This window comes from Chaetodon trifascialis, chromosome 4, assembly GCF_039877785.1.
Source record: "Chaetodon trifascialis isolate fChaTrf1 chromosome 4, fChaTrf1.hap1, whole genome shotgun sequence".
Classification (NCBI taxonomy): domain Eukaryota; kingdom Metazoa; phylum Chordata; class Actinopteri; order Chaetodontiformes; family Chaetodontidae; genus Chaetodon; species Chaetodon trifascialis.
The window spans coordinates 2416339-2439256 of NC_092059.1; the positions used below are offsets into that span (position 1 = coordinate 2416339).

General features: G+C 47.4%; 1 protein-coding gene across 1 annotated transcript; it reads right to left on the minus strand.

Annotated features, from left to right (window-relative positions):
• Nucleotides 1-350: 350 nt before the first annotated feature.
• Nucleotides 351-22586, minus strand: btbd8 (BTB domain containing 8). The gene is made up of 19 exons (XM_070960354.1): nucleotides 22383-22586; nucleotides 21465-21613; nucleotides 20080-20259; nucleotides 18628-18752; nucleotides 18187-18301; nucleotides 16918-17007; nucleotides 16145-16225; nucleotides 15964-16060; nucleotides 15314-15402; nucleotides 13534-13636; nucleotides 12882-13064; nucleotides 12619-12789; nucleotides 10288-10417; nucleotides 9297-9358; nucleotides 7892-8435; nucleotides 7135-7222; nucleotides 5476-5603; nucleotides 3490-5391; nucleotides 351-1271 (listed from the first exon to the last, which is right to left on the minus strand). Exons 2-19 carry the CDS (start codon nucleotides 21566-21568, stop codon nucleotides 772-774), a joined length of 4692 nt encoding a protein of 1563 aa, XP_070816455.1. The 5' UTR covers nucleotides 21569-21613; nucleotides 22383-22586; the 3' UTR covers nucleotides 351-771.
• Between the last annotated feature and the right edge of the window lie 332 nt (nucleotides 22587-22918).

The window sequence follows — 22918 nt, forward strand, 5'->3', positions numbered from 1 at the left end:
ATTTTCACAGGTAGGATTCTTCCATTCATGTGGTTATTTTTCGTGACACAGGGGTGCTTTTTCTAGATATGTTCATTTACAGCAGCTGTTAGCTTGTAGTAGGATGACATATTCATCCACTTGTTCTGATATAACTAAACCTTTAAGGGACTTACACAGGTGTAGTAACATTAATGAAGCCTGCCCAATGAGATAATGTTAATTAATGTTCCTATTATACCTGTGCTTTTCCTAATATAACATCAGTCTGTCCACTAAAAGATCTATTCTGTATTTTTTTTAAAAAAAACCTTAAAATTGGCATACAATCTGAAAATCTGTGTCCCGAAACAAATAATCACTCACAGTTTGATGGTGACGGGCATTTCATTTTTTCCGGAAACACAAATCTTTATTTTCATTAGAACACTAAATGCAAGCCAGTAGGCTAATATTATTTTTCTTTAAGAAACTTCAGTCAACCACGTTATCAGAAAGAAAAGATTTTTTCTTACTCTATTCTTTTCTAGAGCGTCGAAGCAACATCAATTGAACAGTCAAACATACAAAAATATCAGCATGCATAACAGCCCAGCCGTGTCAAGAAACAGTCCACGGGGCGTAATGGAGAATGCAAATAAGCTGCTGCGAAGTCCAGAGTTCTGCAGAGTCCAGGAAAAAGCAAATGTCAAAAAGACACAGACAGAATAATCTCATAAATTATAATAAATTAAGACGAACTCGATGTAAAGACGTTCAAAGAGAAGGCGCTGACTGTCCGGCTCTGTGCAGTCAGTGATGTGTTTCCAGCTCCACGATGGTCCACTCCCCCTGCGGAGATGCAGCGTCTTCTGGGGAGAAGCTGGTCACCGTAATGCTGGTGGAGGAGTCCTCCATGGGTGAGATGAGCTCCGCCCAGCGTTTGAAGGTCTCCTTCTCTGGGGACAGGAAGGTCTGCGAGTCCAGGCAGTCACGTGACAAGGACAGTGTCTGCTTGATAAGGTACTGGGCCAGGTTGAGCTCCTCAGGCACGGGGTTTATGATGCCCAGGTTGGACTCATGGTCTGCCAGGAGCTGCCTGAGCAGACTCCAGTCCCGCTCTGCAAACTCACTGCTTTTGTCATGGTCCGCTCTTTGCTTTTCTTCCTCCGCCTTCAGTTTAACATTCCTGTCCTTGTCCGAGCAGTGCTCGAAGGCTTCCCCCACATCCATCTCGTAAATGGGAGAGAGGGCTTTGGATGGTCGGCGGTCATGTTTGCAGGTTTGATCCAATCTGTCACAACCATTGTCCCCTAAAAACAATTGACAATACTGCAGAATGACAAACTGGAACACTCCTCCACAGCTCTTTCTTCATTTCAGACTAGTCACTGCCTACTACCATAAAACACTGATTACTGAAAGTTTACCCTTAATGCAACCGTGTCCTTTAAAAGCTATTCCATAGTGAAGTTTGGTAAGGGCAGCACGGGGGGAGACAGTGACGCTGATGGTCCCATTATGGTCGCTTAGATGGCGTTGTCAAAACCAATTTAAGTTTTAATGTCTTTACTTCAAAATTCACCGATTCCTTCAGATATGGATGTCAAGGGTTTACGGTTGCTTTAAAGGTAATGCACAGAGGGACTCTTTTCTGAATGCATCTCTTTATCCACCTCTTCGAACAAAGTAAGCCATGCATTGCCAGCACCGGTGAACTCTGCATTTGTCAGGAAGTAACAGTGATATGTTTATTGGATTTACGTGCAGGTCTTTGAACGAGCAGACCTCATGAACAGACTTAAATACTGTCACAAAAACCTAAAATGCAAGCAACAGTGCTTTACTTGGTAGCACAAAAGATGGCACACCACCCAGTTTCTTTTGACATTCTTTGTGTTTTATAACTTTAACAATTTCAAAAAGGGAAAAGATGAAGCGACTGATCGCTGTTTGATATTAAAAAGAAAATAATTTACATGTTTGCATGGGGACAGACCCTCGGTAATGGTGCAGCGGGGTTTCTTTTTGTAGTATGGTAGTGAAAAAAGAGAGACATGGCAGAACCATGACAGCTGCTGTAGAGACACGTCACTGCACAGAGGAGGCTACTGACACTACACAGACCTACTGAACAGAAGCTTATAGACAACAGAACACAGCCGTCTGAAAGAGTGGACGTCTATGCATCTAGACATAGGTCTACTGGGTATGACAAAAGGTGATGGGTAATGGCAAAAAAAAAAAAAAAATCACAAAAATGATGGATGGTAGAGGGATGATAAATAAATTTCAACAGTGGCATGCATGTGTGCAGTGCAAAAAAATAAAAATAAAAAAATAAAAACAAAGGTACATTCTCAAATAAAAACAAAGAGCAAGGAGATGCAAGGGAAGCGTTTCCCAGTATAACACTTTCTGAGGAGCAGTGGCTTCACTCTACAGGAAAAAAATCATTGCTTGCTTTTAATTTACCTGAACACAATTTTTTAAAGGTGCTACATATAGCATTTTAACATCGACCAATCTTTTAAAGTTAATTTTGAGATGTTAGTATAACTCTGAAATCAAAGTGAGCGGAGCGACACAGACCACGACGTCCACATCAGCTTGAAGACGAGCTTACGGAGCAAAAGAGTGACGAACAAAGAGCCAAACACGTTTAACTTTTACAATAACGCTGAAGAAAAAGCAACGCTCATGAAGCAGGAGAGGACACACCCTAGCAACGTGGCTCATGTGAAATGTCCGCTAAATTTTTAATAACTCAGTGGCTCAACATAAAATTTAAAACTGATCTAACTCTAACAGTAATGATACAAACAAACCACAATTAACTTGGCGTTAACACATTGATGTTAAAACGCTACACATCGCACCTTCAAATATGTCAAATTATCTATGGCTTAAAAAGGCCAACGACTGTTCCACTGCATAAAAGAAATGACAAAAATAATCCAAAAATCTTATTTTTATGTACATAAAAGTGCATTTATATACCTACGTATGTCACAGGCCTTGTCACAAGGCAGCTTCTTTTTGACGAATACATTTCTGAGATCAGTCATAGTGAAGAGTACACTGCTTTCCCCTTTTTGTGTAAACTGAGTTACCAAGGCCTAACTGCCTCTGACTGCAGGTAGTTCAGTTGTTTAAGAAGTACAGTTTGGGCTGTCTGCTGTGATGAGACCGATCTCCGTCTTTAAAAGGATATTGATGTTGCAAATTCAAATTTACAACAGCTACACAGTCGATGGGTTGAAATGAGCAGAAGCTTTTAGCTATGGAGGTACGAACACCAATGACTTCATTTGAATTTGAACTTTATAACTAGTTAGTCAACTAGTATGCTCAAAGATATCCTTTTTCTGAAAGAGGGATAGGAATGTGCTGGATGTAGGTAAGGTCTAGGAATCAGAGCAGAGGAGGATGAATCTTGCAGGGGGAAACTACACCTTCACTGATGGAGTTTAGGGATAAGAGATGGGTTCAGATTTGGGGTCTAGGAAGAGTCCGTAGATCATACATTACCTGCTGGAGATTGTGCAGCATGTACAGGAGAGTCCCCTGTCAGCTGAGGCTCATTTAAGTCTAGATGTAAATCAGCTTTCTTGCTTTCGGAGGGATTGGTGTGATTTTTGCGCGGCCCTCCGTTGTATTGTTCAGTGTGCCGCAGATCCAGGTGGCACGGGCGCTCCTGGGGAGGGAGGTCTCTGGCGTCAGCATCCAGGAGCGGGCTGGACTTCACTCCATCCACCTGGATGTGATTACTCTCCTCCTGCACGGGCTCCTGGAGCTCCGTGAGGAACACGGAGGATTTCTCTTCCAGTTCCTTGTCGGCTTTTTTGTGCTTCGTACCTGCAGTTTTGGGATGGCACGGCAGGTGGTTCTGCTGGTCGCTGGTAACTGTAGAGTCAGACTCGAAAACATCACAGGGGGTCGCGGCGTCGCCAGGCTGCTGAGGCGGAGTCTGGACGCCGCCCTCTTCTGAGCCCAGCTCCTCACACTCGTCGACAGAGAGCAACACCGACCGACGGAAGTTAGAGGTCGACTGGTAGTCGGGCTGCTCGTTCTCCTGGTCCACGCCGTCGTCGTCGAAGGCGAGGTTGACAATCCCCTGAAAATGTGGAGAGGGTTCGGTTGGCGGCGGCGGAGCCTGACCCGGAATCACCTCAACTTCAGACCTCTCATCCTCCGTTGCCTCTTCATCGTCGTCATCGTCTTCCTCCTCTGAGGAGAAGAGCTGGTGGTCGGGCACGCTCTTTACAGTCACCGTGGCCTCCACCTCCGAGTGCTCCTCCTCTACAGGGACCTCATCTCTTTGCAACCAGGAGCGAGGACGCTGCCTGACTCCCTCCTCCTCGCTGGTGGTCTCTGCTTCTCGCCCACGCAGCCGCACCTCCACTCTCAGCCCCGCCCCACCTTCGTACATCTTTAACTCCTCTGGAGTGCTTGTGTCACTGCTACTGCGGCCCAGGAAGTCATGGCAGCGCATGGTGCCGCACTTGGAAACCCCCCTGTCGTTGGAGCAGTCGTCGTCCTGCGAGCCTCCCGCGTCGTAGTCCTCTGAGCGGGGCTTGATGTCGTCGGAGGAGGTGGTGTGTGTGCTGCCGGTCTCGGACTCTGGGCTGACCTGATGGTGGATGCCGCTCCAGGAGTCCTCTAAGGGAGTGTCGGTGCTTCCCATGCTGCAGGGCGTGTCTACGGGGCGTTCGGCGTCTCTCGGAGAATTCGGGGAGCTGACCTCGTGAACTTGCCCTCCGCTGATGTGAGCGGGCAGGACGCCGTTTGAAGACTGTTTGCAACTGCCTGCATGAGCAGATTTGATATGGGGGATGCTGTTAGCTGCTGGTGTAACACCGTCACCCGCACAGTCAGTGTTTTCTGACTGCTTTTCAGGCTTCTGGAGAGTCTGCTGCGGGCTTGATTCCACTTGAAGGCTGAGTGGACCTCCTCCATCCTGGCTCGTTGGCTGTGTGTGTGCTGCAGGCAGCTCAGGCAGCGCTGCCTCTGTGCTCTCTGTGTGCACTGATGCTACATCGCCGGTGTTTTCAGACTGAGCAAGCTCAGTCTTACAGTCTAAATTCTTACCGTTCGCTGTCTCTTTTCCTTTGGTTCCTGATTTCTTGGGGGCAGCAGCAGCTGAGGTTTTGGAAGCGCCTCCAGATTTAAGAGAAGCTAATTCGGTACTACTTTTCGGCTTTGGTCCGGACTTGGCAGCTACTACAGAAGACTGCTTGGAGGGGGTTGACGAGGCTTTTGCTGGTTTAGCGTTGGATTTCACCGATGCTCCAGTTGCTGAAACTTGTTTTGTGATCTTCTTTTTGAGAGCTTCACTGGCTGCTTTGTCTGGTGCTGAGGATTTCAACCCATCCTTGCTGTCTTCTTTCCTGGGGGAAGCTGGCTTTTTCATGGAGGATCCGTGCTTGGAGACTAAACCAAAGACAGAACAGAACATTAATGCACTGCTGCAGTACACTGACAGACTTCTGAATCATCAGACTTTGTTGGGCTCACCGTGGTGGTCCGGTGTGCCCCTTCCTTTGGTGTCTGCTGCTCTCGCTGCTGTCACTGCAGTCGATGCTTTCTCTGCTGCACCAGTCCTGGCTTTTCCACTTTCTCTCACACTTGACTTACTGGTCGGACTGTGATTGGTTAAACAGACGGCAAACCGTAAAACATCACACAAATGTTTTCACCACAAAATCCCAATTAATTAATTCCTCCGACTCACAGCTTGATGAACAATATTTATGGACAGAGCTGCAGAGTAAGTCATGAATATTTCTCTCCAGCAGGGGGCAGCAAAGTCTTTTCTCCCCTTTAGTCAAGGTCAAGCCAGTGAGACATGAGCTGATTATCAATGTGAAGAATTTCAAGTTGTCACTTGTGTCCTTGTGAGGGATGTTCTGCCCTGGTTTTTAACAAAATTGAGCTTTAAGACCAAGAGAACAAAAGCACATTTTCACAGTTCGCTGTGCAGCCAAGGCTGAAGGCTTTTCATGATGCGACAGAGTTTATGCAGTTCAGTTTGATAGAACCTGTGAGATAGTTGATAATATTACAGTTTAGGTTTAAAAATACATAATGTACAAACTATTAGTTCCATCACCTAATTCAGAAAAGAGGGGAGTTCGATGTTAGCAGCTCTCCCACAGTGAGTTATACAGCTAATGTCAGCAGGCTGCAGCACTAAAACCCAGATATGTAAATTTGGATACTACATAGATGAACTGTTACGCGTACAATCTGCTTCAAAAGAAGCCAAGCCAAAACGACAACCAAGATGTGTTTTATTAGCCCATCAGCTATTTATTGGCTAACTTACATGGTTGCTTTCCAGGGAGACTATCAAATATTAATGTGCTTCCAGGACAGATGGAGTTTGGATGATGCTGACTGTAAAACAGGTATTTTTAACACCTTTGAAGGACAGATAAGAAGCTTGTCAGAAAACACAACACAGCTGCTTTTATCCTCCTGACAGCCACATGTGGCCTAAAAAAACAGCAAGGTGATGCTGTGCAGCAACAGCCATGTCATCTACCCTACATCTGCATTAGTGAGGGTGCAGTCTGAGCTGTCTTTGTTTTGTTTCCTCGGCCCTGAACGCTCCAAGTTAATGGAGGTTGGATATATGGGCATTGAGCTCACGTTGCAGATTGGAGCGGTCATGTTTAAACTGCAGTGAGGATGCACGGCGCTTGTTCAGACTATATTCAAGTTCAAAGTATTAACTTAATACGAACAGTCAGTTCATTCTGTTTTCCTTCAGCGCTTCAACTGATTTGCTTGCTTCAGTGTTGGTGATTTTTATTTTTGAGTCCTTAAACGCCACATTTTAACACCTTCTCTGCTGCCCCTTGGTTCATGTGCTACTATACTCGTCGGATGCCAGGCAGAGTCTGAGTGGTAAGCAGTGTGTTCATCTGTCTCAGAGAAGAGATTTATGTTTCCTTAATGTTGGCTTGTGCACAGGAAGTTATTAATAACCGAACTGCTTGCTGGATTACTGACCCTTAAACAGAATCTCCCAAAATTAGCATTTTTTGAAGACGTTGAGCAGCAGAACGACACTTAGAGCTTCTAGATGCTACACTTAGCATTTCGCTGAATACACAACAAGCCACGAGTAAGCTCGCTGATGAGCACCGTGATGCTGCGAGTGAAGCTCACCTGCTGATCTTTGCTGTGTCGGGTTTCTGAGGATGTTTTGTCAGGGGGGATTTGGTCACCGCCTTCACCTGCTGTTTGGGCTTTGCACCTAAAACACAGAAAGCGAAGCACATCCACAGAAGTTTGTCAGGGCAGACAGAAGACTACACACAATCCTTTCCATAGGATCCTCCATTCACTTAAGAATAAACCAAATTGTCTTCAGGGTAGCACGGATACGTAGTGGGGTGGGGTCACGTGCTGTTAGCGTGTGAGCTCATATCACAGGCGTTTCCATGGGTGGGGTACAGACACACACGCTGCGCTCATAGCAGCAGGGCCGACAGCTGAGACCCACTTTAGCCGTGGACGCTAATATCAGTTGGGATTACCCCACCTCCCTAAAACCGTCCTCACCACAAAAGCTCAAAGTGATCAGTCACCCGCCCCCCCTCTGTGTGACAGCTGTGTGGGGCTTTGACCTCTGCTGTGAGTTTGTACACTGACACCAGCGGCTGCCAAGGACGGCCTCACATGCTTTGTTTCCCGATAAATCAACATTCAGACTGACACTGCCCTTGTCTTCCCAAAAATCCCTCTCGGCCACAGCACAACATTCATCATACTAATTAGTCTGCAGGATCTTTCATACTGCAGCGACAGAACTACGCCTGGAGCTGACTCGCCGACAGTTCGGCTTGGCTACACCGATGGCCTACATTGTAATTGGTGCCAGTCACAATGATGAAATGTAAGGAAGTCAATAAAGAGCGTAAACCTGGGATGGAGTGGGTGTCATTGCGAGGGCTGCTGGCGCCATTCTCTGGCGAGGCGCTGCCCGGTGTGGATGAAGCACTGGGCTGAGCCTGGGTGGTGCCAGCAGTGCCGTCAGCCTTTCCAACTGAACTCTTCGGAGCCTTCGTTGCTGTTGTCTGGCTTGAAGATGTGCAGCTCGGGGGGGACGTTTTAGGCCGTGCACCTGGGTTTGGCTTCTTTTCCTGCTCTTTAGCCCCGTGTGAGCTTCTGGGGCCATTGGCACTGGCGACATCCCGCCTGGCTCCCGCTGCTCCTGTGCCATTGACAACTGGCGCGCCAGCTGATGCTGTCTTTGCTTTCGCTGCTACGCTCCGATCTCCTGCTTTTTTCACATTCTTTGCCTTGGATGTGTGACCGTCTCCTGATTTGTTAGCTGTCCCCAGTCCATCAGACTTCATGGCTGATGCAGCACTGCGGGAGGACGAAGCTGCGTTTTCAGACACCCTCTGGGTCCTGTGCACAGGGGGACTCTCAGGTGCAGATGAAGGGCATCTTACAGCCCTCGACTGCAGGAGACAAACAAACATCAACGCATCAGTCCTGTAACTGTAAGAGTAATCAGTAAATAACCAGAGCACAGTCACATGAATGAACTGAATAACATTAGTGCAGATTACCAGAAGCTACTGGAGCATACCTCGGGAACAGATGTTCTTTAACATCACCTCAAGAGCTACAGAGCCTCTATCCTCTAATTAGCCAATCAGAATCGTGCTGTTGCGTATCCTGTTGTGTGTTTCTACTGTTTGAGAGTCTGATTTCTTTCTTTCGGGTTTGAGCAGATGTTAAGGAGAAGAAGGAACGATGCTTCTTCCATGTTCGACTTTTGTGAAGTTTTACAAATCAACTCAACATACTTGCAACTCCTAATTGGCTTTTAGTGTCAGAGGAGCGATTAACTTCAGTGGATTTTGTCTGGCAGGTTCAGCGAATCGGCACAAAAAGCCTCGAGACGAGCAAAGCTCTTGCTCGGACAGCATCAAACCACTTCCTGAGAGATCCCTGGAGCTCCACCGCTCTTAACCACTCATGCCTAACATCTTGGCAGTCCTCGTCTGGATCACTTCAGCCGGGCTTATCTTCATGTTACATCTGCTCAGAGAGGCCCTACTGCTCATTTCATACTGTATCTGTTTGCTGTGAGGGTGGGGCATGTGTGACATATGGCATCTGATGGCCACACGCTGTAATCACTGTCAGGGATTACACAAACTTACATAAGATAAAACAGCCTTCACATCAGGTCACATCATCAGATGAGTCAGAGTTCTGTCTGACAAACAAAACCTCAATGCCACAAAACACACACAAAATTAAACTTTAAATAAAAGAGTGAGTGTTAAAGCATCGTTGGATGATGATATTACCTGTGAGCTAGTGAACACAGGCTTTTTAGCAAGTCTTCGATTGTCCCCTTTATCAATAGCATCTGTCAAAACAGCATAAAAGGAAGACAAAGTCGTCAATTAGCCAGTTAGTATTCTGCCTGCAAAAGCCATTATTCAAATCAACCATAACACAGACGAGACGGGATGCACCATTTTTCCAGCACGCTGCCTGGGCGAGCTGGACGAGCCATTCTGTTCATTCACAAATTCTGCTTTCCACGCCGTGTTTACCCTTCGCTCGTCTGACCGCCAGGAAACAAACATTAAATCAATGCATCGATCTGTCAGCCGCGTCTTGCAAAGACTATCCCGGACAAATCACAGCCATTTCTACACTTCATTTAAAAACAACATCGGAGCTTTGTGGTTTGTTTGATTAAATGCAAATGAGGTGAAATTCACTGTCTGTACTGTTCGCATGTGAGACCTGGAATCCGATTTCACTGGCAAGAAATGCACCAGTAAAAGGCACACTCTGATTCAGCCAAATAAATTATTCATGCAGTGAATTTCACCACATCACTTGCAGAGCAGCGAGGAAACAGCATTTTATTTGTATTTGTGGAAGCTCCTGATCATGTGCACACCCACAAAGGCAGGAATCCTGCATTGACTCCCACCCATTTAAACAAGCATGGCGTGTCTGGTGCATTTACCATGTTAGCGTCCACTCATCTGCCCAAGACAGCTAAAAAGGCAGCTCACATGAAGCACAGACTCACAACAACAGCACAGGCAAAACAATAAATGGGTCAGTAGAGTCCGGGCAGGCAGCTGTGAGAAAGAAGTCAGCAAGTGTTAAATCAGCCGACAGCATACGCTCCGAGGGCTTCGCTTCATCTGTAACGATGCAGAGCCACTGCTTCAGCGCTAGGCTGGGCTAGGCAGAAAACACACACATGCACACGCACACACACACCGCAGCGTGAACACCCTGTGTGTGACCACAAACAAGAACATCCTTCCTTACCTGCCAGTATCCTGTCTCTGTGCTTGGCGGACAGGGTCTCCCATCCCTGCGTGTGGCGGACGGCGTAGAAGCTCTGGAGCAGGAACGTCCACAGCCGGCCGCGCAGCGCACAAACCTCCTGCCTGAACGGCTGGCGGTAACACCGAGCAGAGAGAGGAGAAGAATGGGAAGGGGTGCGCTACAGCACAAGCGAATCAGCAGCTGCTTGAAGAACCTTTCGCCATGGCAACAAATACCCCTCCCTCCTCCCACCTACCCTCCCTTCCTCAGTCCCTCCCTCCCCCCCACCTCCGTCTCTGTTGCAGGATCCACTTGAGCGAAATCAGTGATGTCAGCGGCCGATGCCCACACTCCTGTTTCCACGCCTGATTATAAAGAGAGGGCTGGGGGGCGGGGAGGAGCCGTCTCCACCTCCTCAGCTGCTCGAACCACACGGCCAGATTAGCGAAGGCCGCCGGCACACGTCACAGCCTCCCTCAGCCTAATCCATTCTGCCACACTGGACGGTATTTACAGGGGTTATGCGCTTTAACATGTGCGGCCGGGTCACTTTCCCCTGGAAGTCATCTCACAGCTTAGCCGGCCCGCTCACACAATGCACTTTGTTAATCTCTTAACTGTTTAAAGACTATTGACTGCATGGATTCAACGCTCAACGACCACAAGCCGACATTTCAGTACTCATATCACAAAGCATCACTTCACATCGATATCTACGGAGTGAGCAGTGGACAAATGATGTATTCTGCCATTTAAGGCCAACATTTCTCGCTGCTACAGGTCACATTCTGTTGAAATTTGGGACGTGAGGGCTGATGTTGTTGTTGCTCGCTGGCTGCAGGGCTGGCTGCATCACGCGCGTCCCGCGTCGTTAAAGGTGAACTGTGGAGTTTTTGACCTCTAGCAGCTCTTTGGAGCAGTTTTTCTCTGAGTGGCCACCTGCACGTGCACGAGGACGCACGTGCAGCAGGTGACACAGCGGTTTCACACTTTTCTACTGATTTAGAGGTGTATGTGCTGCAGTGCACCGGCAACGGCAGGGAAGAAGAAGACTGCGAGCACGTGAACACGGATGTAAACATACAAGAGTTCAAATATTTGGCTTCATTCTTGGACATGCATCAAAGCGAGTAACACTGAATATCTTTGTTTTTCCACAGTGCACCTTTACGTGTGCAGGAGCAGGTTTCTGTGCATACAATCATTAAGAAAACACACTCTGAAGACCCCGCCAGATTAAATTAGAATCATTCATTTCAAAGACAAACTCGATTTGTAGAGCTCATCGTCATAATCTCTAAATAAAGCGCTAACAGATGAACACAGTTCTTTCGTGGTCCTTCTAACATGACAGTTGCTCTGAGTGAAACACGGCAGTCGGTCGCAGTGATTTAACTGCAGGCTGCCTCCCACTAATTTGCTCACTTATGAAACATTAACGCAACAGCTCAAAGTACACAATGAAGCCCATGAAGTCACCACCGCCATTAAAAGCACATAAATATGTTCCAGCAGCTCAGCAGTCATTAAAGAAGCCCTCGTCCACACTCTCATACCACAGCCGAACAGTCAGACCCACATCACACCTCAGTAAGGAACAGGGCTGCAAAGCCACACTGGAAAACTCATGTTGACCAATCAGACCAAACCTCAGCACACATTACCCACACATATAAACACATGTGTTTTCTGGCTTTGGTCTGAAAAACCAAACAAATGTAGAATTTGCTCTTTCAAAACTGTTTGCTTCTCTGCATCCAGAATGAAGTAAAGCACGCGGCGGCTTTAAGTAACTCTGGTTAAAGAGGAGACACAACAAGAGCAAACACTGCTGTGTTCACACCTGCAGGTTCATTGTGGCTTCAACTAAAAAAGAAAAACCACTGCTGCACTGTAATATCAGTCTGTTTAGAGCTCAAACTGACAAAGTCCAAAGTGACATGGAGCGACAGGAAGCCAAAAGATGAATCCATGACTGAAAGCAGTCACGCTGCACTGCAAGCTTCATTCTCTTTAACGGCTGTAACAAGCTCACAAATAGATGCAATGCTATGAGCAGTAATCAAAAACAAACTGGACTTCATGTCTTAAATAACAAGCGATGACAGAAGAAATCATAACTGAAGGAACAGGAGAGGCAGCTGTAAGCTCTGGTCAAAGCTAGTAAGAGGATGTAGAAGGAGAGCAACTGTTGTTGTTTGGTGGACTGGCATCGTTCTCACTGGTTTATTGAAGTGAATGGGAAACTGCACTACACAGACGAGGTGTGAGCACAGCCTGAAGGTCGCGGTGAAAAACAGAGTTCAGAGCAGAGAATCAGCTTCGTCTCACCTCCTCTTGTCTGAGCCGTCCCTGCTCCAGCAGAGAGTCGTCCTCCACGTCGCCTCCACACAGAAGGTGCACGGCAGCGAAAAGATCGCAGCAGTTGTCCACGGTCACGCCTGCTCTGATGGCCGAGCACAGCTTCTTCAACAGCGTGGGCTCTCGGGTGAACTCTTCCCTCTGTGATGTCATGTAACACAGCGTGAGAACCCCACAGAAACCTGCGCCGAGCGTCTCCAAAGGCCTCCGCAGTGAAGCAGAGTGCGTCTTACCCTGCGAAGGTCCTGGAAGGCCTGCGTGTGGACGATTCTGGGGAAATGCTGGACAATGACACCGAGGCTCTCCTCCTGCAGCTCTGTGGCCAGACTCCTCACCTGCTGGGCCCACTTGACCTCTGGGAGACTGCCAATCAGCTGCTCAGTGCCACAGAGCATGGTCACTGCGTTCTGCACGGTCTGAATGGAAACACCTGTCAGCTAAAGACACTCTCTCTAGGTGAGAAGACAAAATAAAGTCAAATGAACACAATCCGACACACTCGTTTATCCCTGCCCAGGACCTATTGATCAGCGGAGGGACTCCCTGAATTGTGTAATGGTTCTTGGCCGGCACTGAATCTCAATACTTGCCAGGAGAGAACAACAGTGCATTTGTCTTGATTTGCTCCCAGAATGTGCAGCACCTCCTTTGCACTGATGACACACAGACTCAAGATTCAATTATCAGCTACAAGGCTGGATCACACCCATCTACATCCACATCCTAGTCCTGAATTAGTCTGTCTTTAATAATGGAGAATTTAATTAAGATCATTTGGATTCGATTACGTTTGACTTTCCTTCCTGTGGAAAAACACTGGACAGTAGGTTGATGATATTTGTCCAATTACATGAACACAGCGAGGCCGATGGGGGAGGAACTCACCATGGTGTCAGTCACAGCGCTCAGACAGGCTCTGTGGAGCTCAGGGGACAAGAGGGAGAAGTTTCTCTCACACCACGTCTTCACGAAATGATCAGCAACCCACCTGAAAATACACAAACACAAAACAGCTCAGTTTGCGGGCATTTTCCCAAACTCACAGTGGCCTTTTCTGTGCTTGTGCAGCGTGACCCAGAGGCTCGGAGGCAGAGCTTCGCTGGAGGGAACGACACAATGAGAGAGGATGAGAAGGTCAGTAACGCACTGCTGCACAGAGCAGCGCCGCTCGGTCACACTCGCCTGACTCATCAGACTCAGCAGAGGCAACCCGGTGAGACCACACACACGAACATGAACACACGGACACACGGACACACGGACACACGGACACACACACACACACCTTCAAATCAGAACCAGCTCACACACTCGCTCAACACATCCCACCCCCCCACATTCACACACTTCCTGCTCACTCTGGTGTTGCTGCAGCCGTATCAGACTCACAGTGAAACGGAGGAAAGAAACACAAAGACACGAAATCTTCAAGGTTTCAATGAAATCTCCTCCAAGTGCACACGCGAGCTTCTCAATGCAACACACACAGTCAACTACACGCAGCAACCTGCAGACTTTATTAAGAAAAACACGATTCCTGCCGAAAGTGTGATCAGTTTAAGATATAAAAAATATTGATTACACTCCACATTTGGAGTCACATCAAAGCAAACTGCACTACAGATCAACTGTGGCCTTCGGTCGCTTAATAACACACACGTATGAACCCACATGCTGGTTACCTAGCAACAGGATGCAGATGTAAATTGCAGGTTGACAGGTTTAGATGGGGTACACTTCACTTTTCAGATAACAAGCGCCGTACCGGATGTCTTTTTTTCTTTTTTTTTACATTCAAAGCTTCTGTTGAGGTATTCAAATGAATGTCAACAGATTTTATGTTGTCATCACTAAAAATAAAGAATAAAAAAATAATCAAACGATCTAAACTAAAGTCTTTCTTTTTATTAAATCAACTTTCTTTAATGAACATAACTCGTCGATTTGTCAGTGTAAATACAAGCAGGCAGCAGGCTAATCCAACAAAAGCTTAAAATAATAATGCAATAATAACCTGCACTTTCAGGTTTGTTGCTGTTCATACAGGCGTGTGTCTCCCTTTGTGTGCAGAGAGGAATATTTCATTATTTCACTGGATAAAAATACGCTGTGACGTCTTTTTTTATTAGTGGAAAACCACGAGTTGGAAACGATCCTACGCAGCCACCACTGGAACCCAACTCAAATAGCATAATACTACTACTAGTACTACTACTACTAATAATAATAATAATAATAAAAGCGTAGCCTGAACTTTATTTCCGAGCGGACATGCAGAAGAATAAAGGCTGAGCAATATTCAAATGTTGATTTAGAATTTTAAAGTCGACATCATGGATGAAGCTTGAAAATATTCAGCACAAATTAGATTAATAATTAATTTTTAAGGTCAAGTCTGACGGCAGTTCAAATTTTGGGACCATTAATTAAAATGTGTGTGTTTTTAAGATTTGTTTTTGGTATTTCTGCTTTGCTGATAGAGAGACAGACAGGAGGCTCCTCAGGCTGGAATCAAACCTGAGCACACGGTACACGCTCCGTCAGGTGAGGCCCCGGGGCCCCGAGCTTCCAAATGTTGACACACAGAATGCATTTTTAATGTCCAAGCTGCTGCACAGTTAGAGAAAAGCAAACTGCTCAATTGGCGCTGAGTGCCGGCGCTCACCTCTTGCACAGCGTGTGGAGGTTCTGAAGGCCTAAGGCGTGCGTGAGGGACAGGCACTCGAGAACCGTCCTCTGGACCCCGTCCACGAGCTGCAAACACACAAAGACAAAAGACAAAATCTCACGTATACTCACACGGTGAAGGCAGTGATGCTCTGCGATCTGCAGGAGCCGCAGAGAGACGACACTAAGCGACTGGCACACAGTAAAACGGGAGTGAGGAAGTGTTGAGAGGAGCGAAACAACATTATTATTGACACAGAGCCTGCAGCCACCAAACCAAAGCAACCAGTGCAAAGCCACAGGAACAAACACAGGATTTGTTCTGGGCGTCTTCAGGTGTGATGCTCCACGTGCAGCAGGCAAAATCTCTGCTGTTCTGGACAAATGCTAAACCATTAGCAGAAAAAGTCGTTATTTAGAACCCATTACATCTGATTGGTCGTAATAATGATGATTTGCATTTAGAGACAACACTGAATTTTATGACGACATCGACAAAAAAAGCAGACTGGGATTCACCTTTGCTCACAGTCTCAGGTGTGTGTGCAGGTGTAACGTTACTGCACTGTTCACCTGAAGTACTGAATCTTGTTTTGTCATTTTTCTGTTGATAAACACATTCTTTCCTCTCTGTTAGTGACAGCTGACCTTGGGGAAGAAGCGGCAGTAGTCTCTGCTCAGAACCATCTCCACCACGTCCTTCAGCCCCTCCAGACCCAACATGTCTGCTGCCAGCACCACCTGGCTGTGGGACAGGAGACACCAAATCCAGGTCAGTTTGTCTTCTGGGCCTGTATCTATTTTTGGACGGACTGTTTACATGCAGCACCTGGCACTGGCTCCAGGAGGCAGATCCACGATGGCCCCGTACATGAACTGGAGCAGGATCTCCATCTCATCCGGCCCTAAGCTGAAACGGTTCACAAAACAAACTGTTTACAAGTCACACGTCTCCATGTTCAGCCATTTTTTCTGCAGAAGCAAACACAACCCAGAACGCTGTAAATCAAGTCCACATATCATGCAGCACTCGGTCCACGTGACTGCAGCCCGGGGGCCACTTCACAGGTTTCCCCCTCACATCAGCGCCGCCGCTCTCCACTCTGACAGCCGCGTCTTCCCCCGTTACCCTCAGATCAGTGATGCTGAGGCGAGTGACACGCCGCTCCCCGGAGGGAAAAATGGGCTTCATTCGCCTCTGCCGCTCTGAAAGGAGGCCGCGGGTGGCAGCGAGGCGGGTGCGGTGGTGGGGGCTCCTCAGTCGGCAGTGGATGAGAAGACATTTACGTGCCTCGCAGAGGAAACTGCAGCCTTGCTTGGTAGAAATCTGAGCGAACCATTTGAGATTCCACCGGCAGCGGGTGCAGGCAGTGTGTGCGTGTGTGCGTGTGTGCGTGTGCATGTGTGTGTGTGTGTGCGTGTGCGTGTGGAGTTAAAACATGAAAGCCCAGACTGTACATGAATAATTGATGCAGCGTGCAGTAATTCAGCCGTATTGTTCAGGAATGAAATGTAGAATTATTGGGCCGGGGTGGAGGAGTATTATTGATCCCTGTGACTGCTGAGATGATGCTGGTGCTGGTGCTGATGCAGCACTCTTACCCTTGCAGAGTGATGCACTGTCTGGAGCTCTCCATCCAGCTCCCGCTCAGCATGGCTCGGAAGTACTGCGACCGTGCACACAGGATTGCCCTAGAAACCCAATAAAGCAGGCAGTCGCACGTCAGATCCAGCCACCGTTTTAATATTTCACAAGTCATCCGGCCGGCCCGTCAGCATTTAAGTGGCTGTGAAGTGACGAGCAGGAAGACAAAAAATGAGAGTGTGTTCTGTGTTTTTATTCTCCCTGGCCTCCCTGCGGAGGTGTTACTACTGGATAAGGCTGGCAATATTATAAATCTCACAAAAAGATCAAAACCAATAATATACCGATCCCGCTACCAAGTGTTGTGTGTGCATCAGAGCCTGATCGATCTTCCTCCTCTGACTCACAGAGCTCCATTAAAACCACATCAGTGAGATGCACTGTTGCTCCAGCTGACGTGTTCATTCATTAGCATGAACACGCACACTGTAGTTTATTGAGTCCCACACACACCGTCCTGCTGCCACAAATACGTACCTGCATGACAGGTGTGTAAGTAAGTGGACTTCGACCAGAGGCAGTCGAGGGGATCACGGTCACTGAGGTAAGTGAGAGAATATTTTACAGCAGGTCACATTGTCAGGTGTTATGAGCTAATGGACGATGTTCACCTGGAGAGCAACCTGCACACAGATCCTCAGGCAGCGGCTGGAGTGAGACGATTTTCCAGGGGTCACAGATACTCCAGTAAAATCACTGACTTCCTCAGTAAATCTAACAGTTGTGATGTTGAGAATATGGTGGACTGAAGATTAATTTTGCATTAAGGACAGTCCATCTCAAGAGACTGAAAAACATGGACAGTGAAGCAGATGCTGGGCTGGAGGAGCCATGGCTCAGCCTCTGTGTGAGAGGTGCAGCGGCTAACACTGGGCGGCTAACACTGAGCGGCTAACACTGAGCAGCTAACACTGAGCAGCTAACACTGAGAGGCTAACACTGAGCAGCTAACACTGAGCGTTATACAGGTCACTGCTGCAGAGCAGGGAGCTCTGCCGGCTGCTCCCCTGAGCACGCTGGGAGAAACCTGTCTCCATGGTTACCAGCTGCTACTACTACCCCTGCATCGCTGAATGACCACCAGGCACCACGCCTGCTGTTGACTCTCGCCGGCGTGGACCTCTGCAGCGCTGCATGGCTGGAAACATGCTCTCACCACACAGGATCACAGAACACTGAGCTTCTGGATTCCAGATGTGCGAATAAGGCGCTATAAATAGCTCTACCTGTGGCAGGAGAAGACCTGCTCCGCCACTTGGATGGTGATGTCACACTGCTCGGCCCTCTGGTACAGATCCAGTAGGTCGGCTCCGAGGCCCGACGCCGGCTCAACAACAGCATCTGGAGGGAGGATGAGACGGATAACAAGGGGGGAAATGGGAAGTGTGTGAGACGTAACATGGGCATTGTGTGTGTGTGTGTGTGTGTGTGTGTGTGTGTGTGTGAGAAAGCACAGGTTGCCATCATTAAACAGTAAATAATGAAAAAACTCTGCTTTATCTGTAGCGTGGCTGTGCGGCAATTAGCAGTGACAACAACATGGATCCAAACGAGATTAGCTCTTAAGTGGATTATGTCTGAGATGACATGATGGGGAGGGAGGGGGCAGCTGAATGGTCACATAACCTTGAATAACCCCTCCGTGAAAAGTGTGCTGGTCTGTTCACCTGAGTCAGAGGAGCTGTGGAGGCGTGCTGGGTCGGCAGCGGGCAGAGAACTTTCTGGCACTGAGCCGTCGTCGTCTGGGAGAATCTCAGCCGAGCGCGAGCTCTGGTCTGCTGTGTACACCCGCCTGCAGGGGGGGGACTCGAAAGGTTAATTAAAACCAGGCCTTTCGCACCTATTTAAATTAAAATCTATTTTGATGTGCTGTGACATCCAGCTGCAACCTGAACTGTGCTGGATTTTCTGCTTTTCCTCAGCGAGGCGTTTTAGAAAATGACTTGCAGAAATCAGCTGCGGCCTGTTGGCAGTCTATCAGTCCTGATGCTCTGAAACGTGCTGTGGTTTCCCGGCTCGTTGTGCAAAGAGCGTTGTTGCTCACTGCCTATATGTCTGTCCTGGTCATGGTCGACAACCTAAACATCTGTTTTCCTAAGAACCCCTTCCAGATCCTCCAGCAGGACGCACGAACACTGCACGGCCATCTGAAGAGGGTCAGGCCTGGAATATCCTCCCAGTCAGCCGTGAGCAGAGCATCTGCAGGGGTAGAGGGTCTGGGCCTGGAGGCCTGGAGCAGGGCCGAGTATCAGTCCTTTAAAACCTCTGGATACCTCCTGAACTTTGTCTTAACCCTCAGTTGGAAGTTCCTTATCTAAACCATAATTTCCATTTTTGACTCTCAAAACAATCAACTGATAATCAAAATAGTCCAGCGATAATCAGTTGATGGACTGATCATTTCAGTGTGACTTTTGTTCTGTGGTATCATCTTTCAGCGTGTTGCTGTTCACATCTGCGCTGCCATCATGTCAAACAGAAAAAATTAACCTGAACATGAACATGAATCAGTTTTTCTTGGCACACCTGAGTGTCCAAACCTCTGTCTCACCTGGATCCCTGAACGCAGCGATGCTGCAGCTTCTCTGTGTAAAAGGAGCTTGAAACAAACTTTCAGACTCCACACACAAACACAGAAGGCTCTTTCCTCTCGTCCTAATTATAAATTGCTAATGAGCCGCACACACAAAGTGTGGATCAAAGCCTCGTGTGATACTGCACTGCAGAGTCTGGATGAAAACTGCTGCGCTCCAGACTTCCAGCAGACGATTACAGCAGTTTGGCCGTTCTGTGTCTCAACACTAACATGAAAATATGATGCGTAATTTATTATTTAATAACTGCAGCTTCTGCGGTGCCCCTCGAAACAAACATGCAAACACCAGCAAATCCTGCAGATGAGAGACGGTGCGTTTGGCGCCCCCTGTCAGAGAGTCTGTGAAACTGTAACACCACGAGAGGGATGAAGAACATGCTCTGCTAGAAAGAGCATGATGAGCTATGAAACTGTTGATTGGTGTTCAGAAAGACTATCTAAGCTTTCTTCTTCAGGGGCCAATAGACTGAAAGAACATGTGCTGCTATCATCAAATTAGAAACCACTTCAAACCACAGCCTACCTGAGGATGTCTTTCAGCCCGGACAGCTCATGGCCCGGCAGATGAATGATGGCGGGATCTTGGTGTGTCTGTCCCTGAAGAAGATGAGGAGCTCTGGCCAATAGGATGGCTCTGTGTGCTCGGAGCGAGCCCGATCCAGCGTGCAGAGAAACATCAGCCTCCAGCTCTTCCTGCAGCAACCTGAGGAAACACAGCACAAGCTTTTATCAGGGGCAGTTCCAGCAGAGTGTCCCTTTAAGGAAAGAAAGCCCTTCATGCATCCCATCAGTGTGAAAGAATCACCTCTGAGTGGGAAAAGTTGGCATAATGCTCAGATGAAATGCTCCTTTAAGAGCCAACACAGAAGCAAAGGCCGTCTTCTACGATCTGTGAGGATCACATTAATCAGCCGGCCTACTTCTCCACGTCAGAAAAACACCAGCACAGTCCTGAGGCAGTCCACTTCTTTGTCCCCATCACTCGCTCGTGTCCTGCCTCGGTGACTGATCTGGGTGACCCAGAAATCAGCTGTGAGTTCAAATGTGGCTTCTATGTCCATCACTGCAGCGCTCGGATGAAAACGGCCCAGACTGATGAGCCACTGTGCAAGACTCACAACTAAAAGCCAACGAGCTGCTCAAAGTGAACCTCCAGTGAAACTGACGGCACTGTCCTTACGTTAGTCTTATTTACCAGATGCTGTTATCTGAAGAGACACTCCAGCGTTGCAATATTGCCACACTCTTATACACAATTAAAGCATGAAGCTGTAAATTCTAGGTTTTATTTTGTGACTAAAAACTGGATTTTACCTGTTTATTGCGCAATATATCTGCAGCTCCTTCTCCCTCAGTTAATGAGTTGTCAGAAACAGTCATGAACTTGCCTTTGGTCAAATGTGGGTGTACAGTTCAGCAGCTGAGAGGCTTAAGATGAGAACATCCAGTTCATCTTTTCTACAGGATAAGTTGGGAATGAGTCTATACTCTTTTTACATTCATGCATTTCTGACCTTGGAAAGAAAATCTTAACTTAAGTTCAAATTACTAACTTACTTCTGCAGCTTTCAACCACATTTTGCAGTCGTTCTCTTTGGAGATTTAGGGTAATAAGTGTAGTATTAGAAGGACAACTGGAGACACTCAGTCCTCTGAGGAAGACTTGGAGATGCAGTAAGGAGTAATTCAGTAGTGTACTTTCATAAATTTGGGGCATTAAAAAACGAATAATCAAAACTGAGGCAGCAGCAGAGGCCGGGATCATCCTGACTTCCTGTCCCTCGCTCTGAAAACACTGGACCCTCCAATTCCCACAGTGCAGCTCGATCATCAGACCCTCCCTTCTGATGCTGCTGATGAACATTCAGCGTGGCCCTCTGTGGCTCAGCGCGGGCCAGCAGGTCTTACCTGTTCAGGTCTGCAGACAGAGCTGATGATAAACATCTCTTCAGCTGCTCTTTGAACCGCCGCTCCTTGGCCTGAAACTCTCTGGCAGCCTCAGTGGTGATCATGGTTTATTTTGTCCTCTGAGGTGGAGAGATAACAGAGCCCTCAGCCTGTGAATGACGCAAGAGGAAGAAAGAGGAAGAGAATAAGATGAAGCCCAGTGAAATGCTGTGGAGACATTCTGAGGAAGGCCAATGAAACAGGTCGTCTATAAACTGTAGAAGGTACAAAATGTGAGATATTAACACTTTACTGCCTGCTAGCTCATTTCAATTTATACCCTTTTACATGGTGGAGTACAAGAAAAACCACATGTGAATAAATTCTGTGTTTTAATGCTTTTAGTGATTTTCACGGCTACTCCACCTGCCCGCCTGAGGTGATTCACGTGTTTACCGGAAGAGGCGCTGTTTCACCAATTTGAGGGGAAATCAGTGAAAATGGGAAGCGATAACCGCGACGACCCGACACGAATTCACGAACTGTTCTGTGACCCAGAAAACGGTTGAACTCTATTAATAAAACGACAATAATAGCTTCGCTAACACGCGACCTGCTTCCGTTAGCTTCCAGGTGAACGCGCCGCTGATAACATCGCCCAGAAAAAGCAGTTTCTCTGAATGTGAATGGAAGTTTCATTTATTCAAAAGCAGCCATCACTCAAAATAAAACAAATAAAACACACTCAGCCACAGTCACACACACATAGACCTGTGCTAACACATGTATTTTCTGTGCTGGACACGGTCTGTGCCGTTAGCTTAAAAACACTACTCTCATTTTCGTCTCGCCGCTAGCATGCTAACGCTAGCTAACATGGGCGACCGTTAGTAGTTCGTTTCTCCTCAAACATTTTAAATGTCGGGTGAAAAAACAGACCTGTAGGCAGTAACTGCAGCCGATAGTTGGCTGTAAGTGTGGCCTTCGAGAACAAGCATTAGCAGACCATCTTCATCAGCGAGCTGACCCACTGACCGATGTTGTTGACATCACTGCTGCACGCTGTCCGACACCTACTGAGACCCGGTTTGCAAAACACAGAAGGAATGGACAAGCCGTTTCAACCCGGAAGCTAAAGCGCATGCGCAGTGTGAGTGAGGACGTGGCCGTGCCCACGGAGATGCCTTCAGGTGCTGCGCCCAGCATCGAAATTCTGAACTTTCTAAAAAAAAAACGCGTTTGATTTGGTCATAATGGGGGCATCATGTGACAGAGGCGCCTTCTGGTGGCGGAGTTACTCTCTCAGGGAGGATTGGTTCACTTTATTAATCAGACTACATCTTTATATCAGAGTAGAGATGTGTCATTATTTTAGACATTTCCCATTAAAATTGGATTAAAGCTGGGGCATTTTTAAAAAGTATGTTTTTATTGTTTATATATAATATATTTTCAACGTAATATTTAAATCTGAT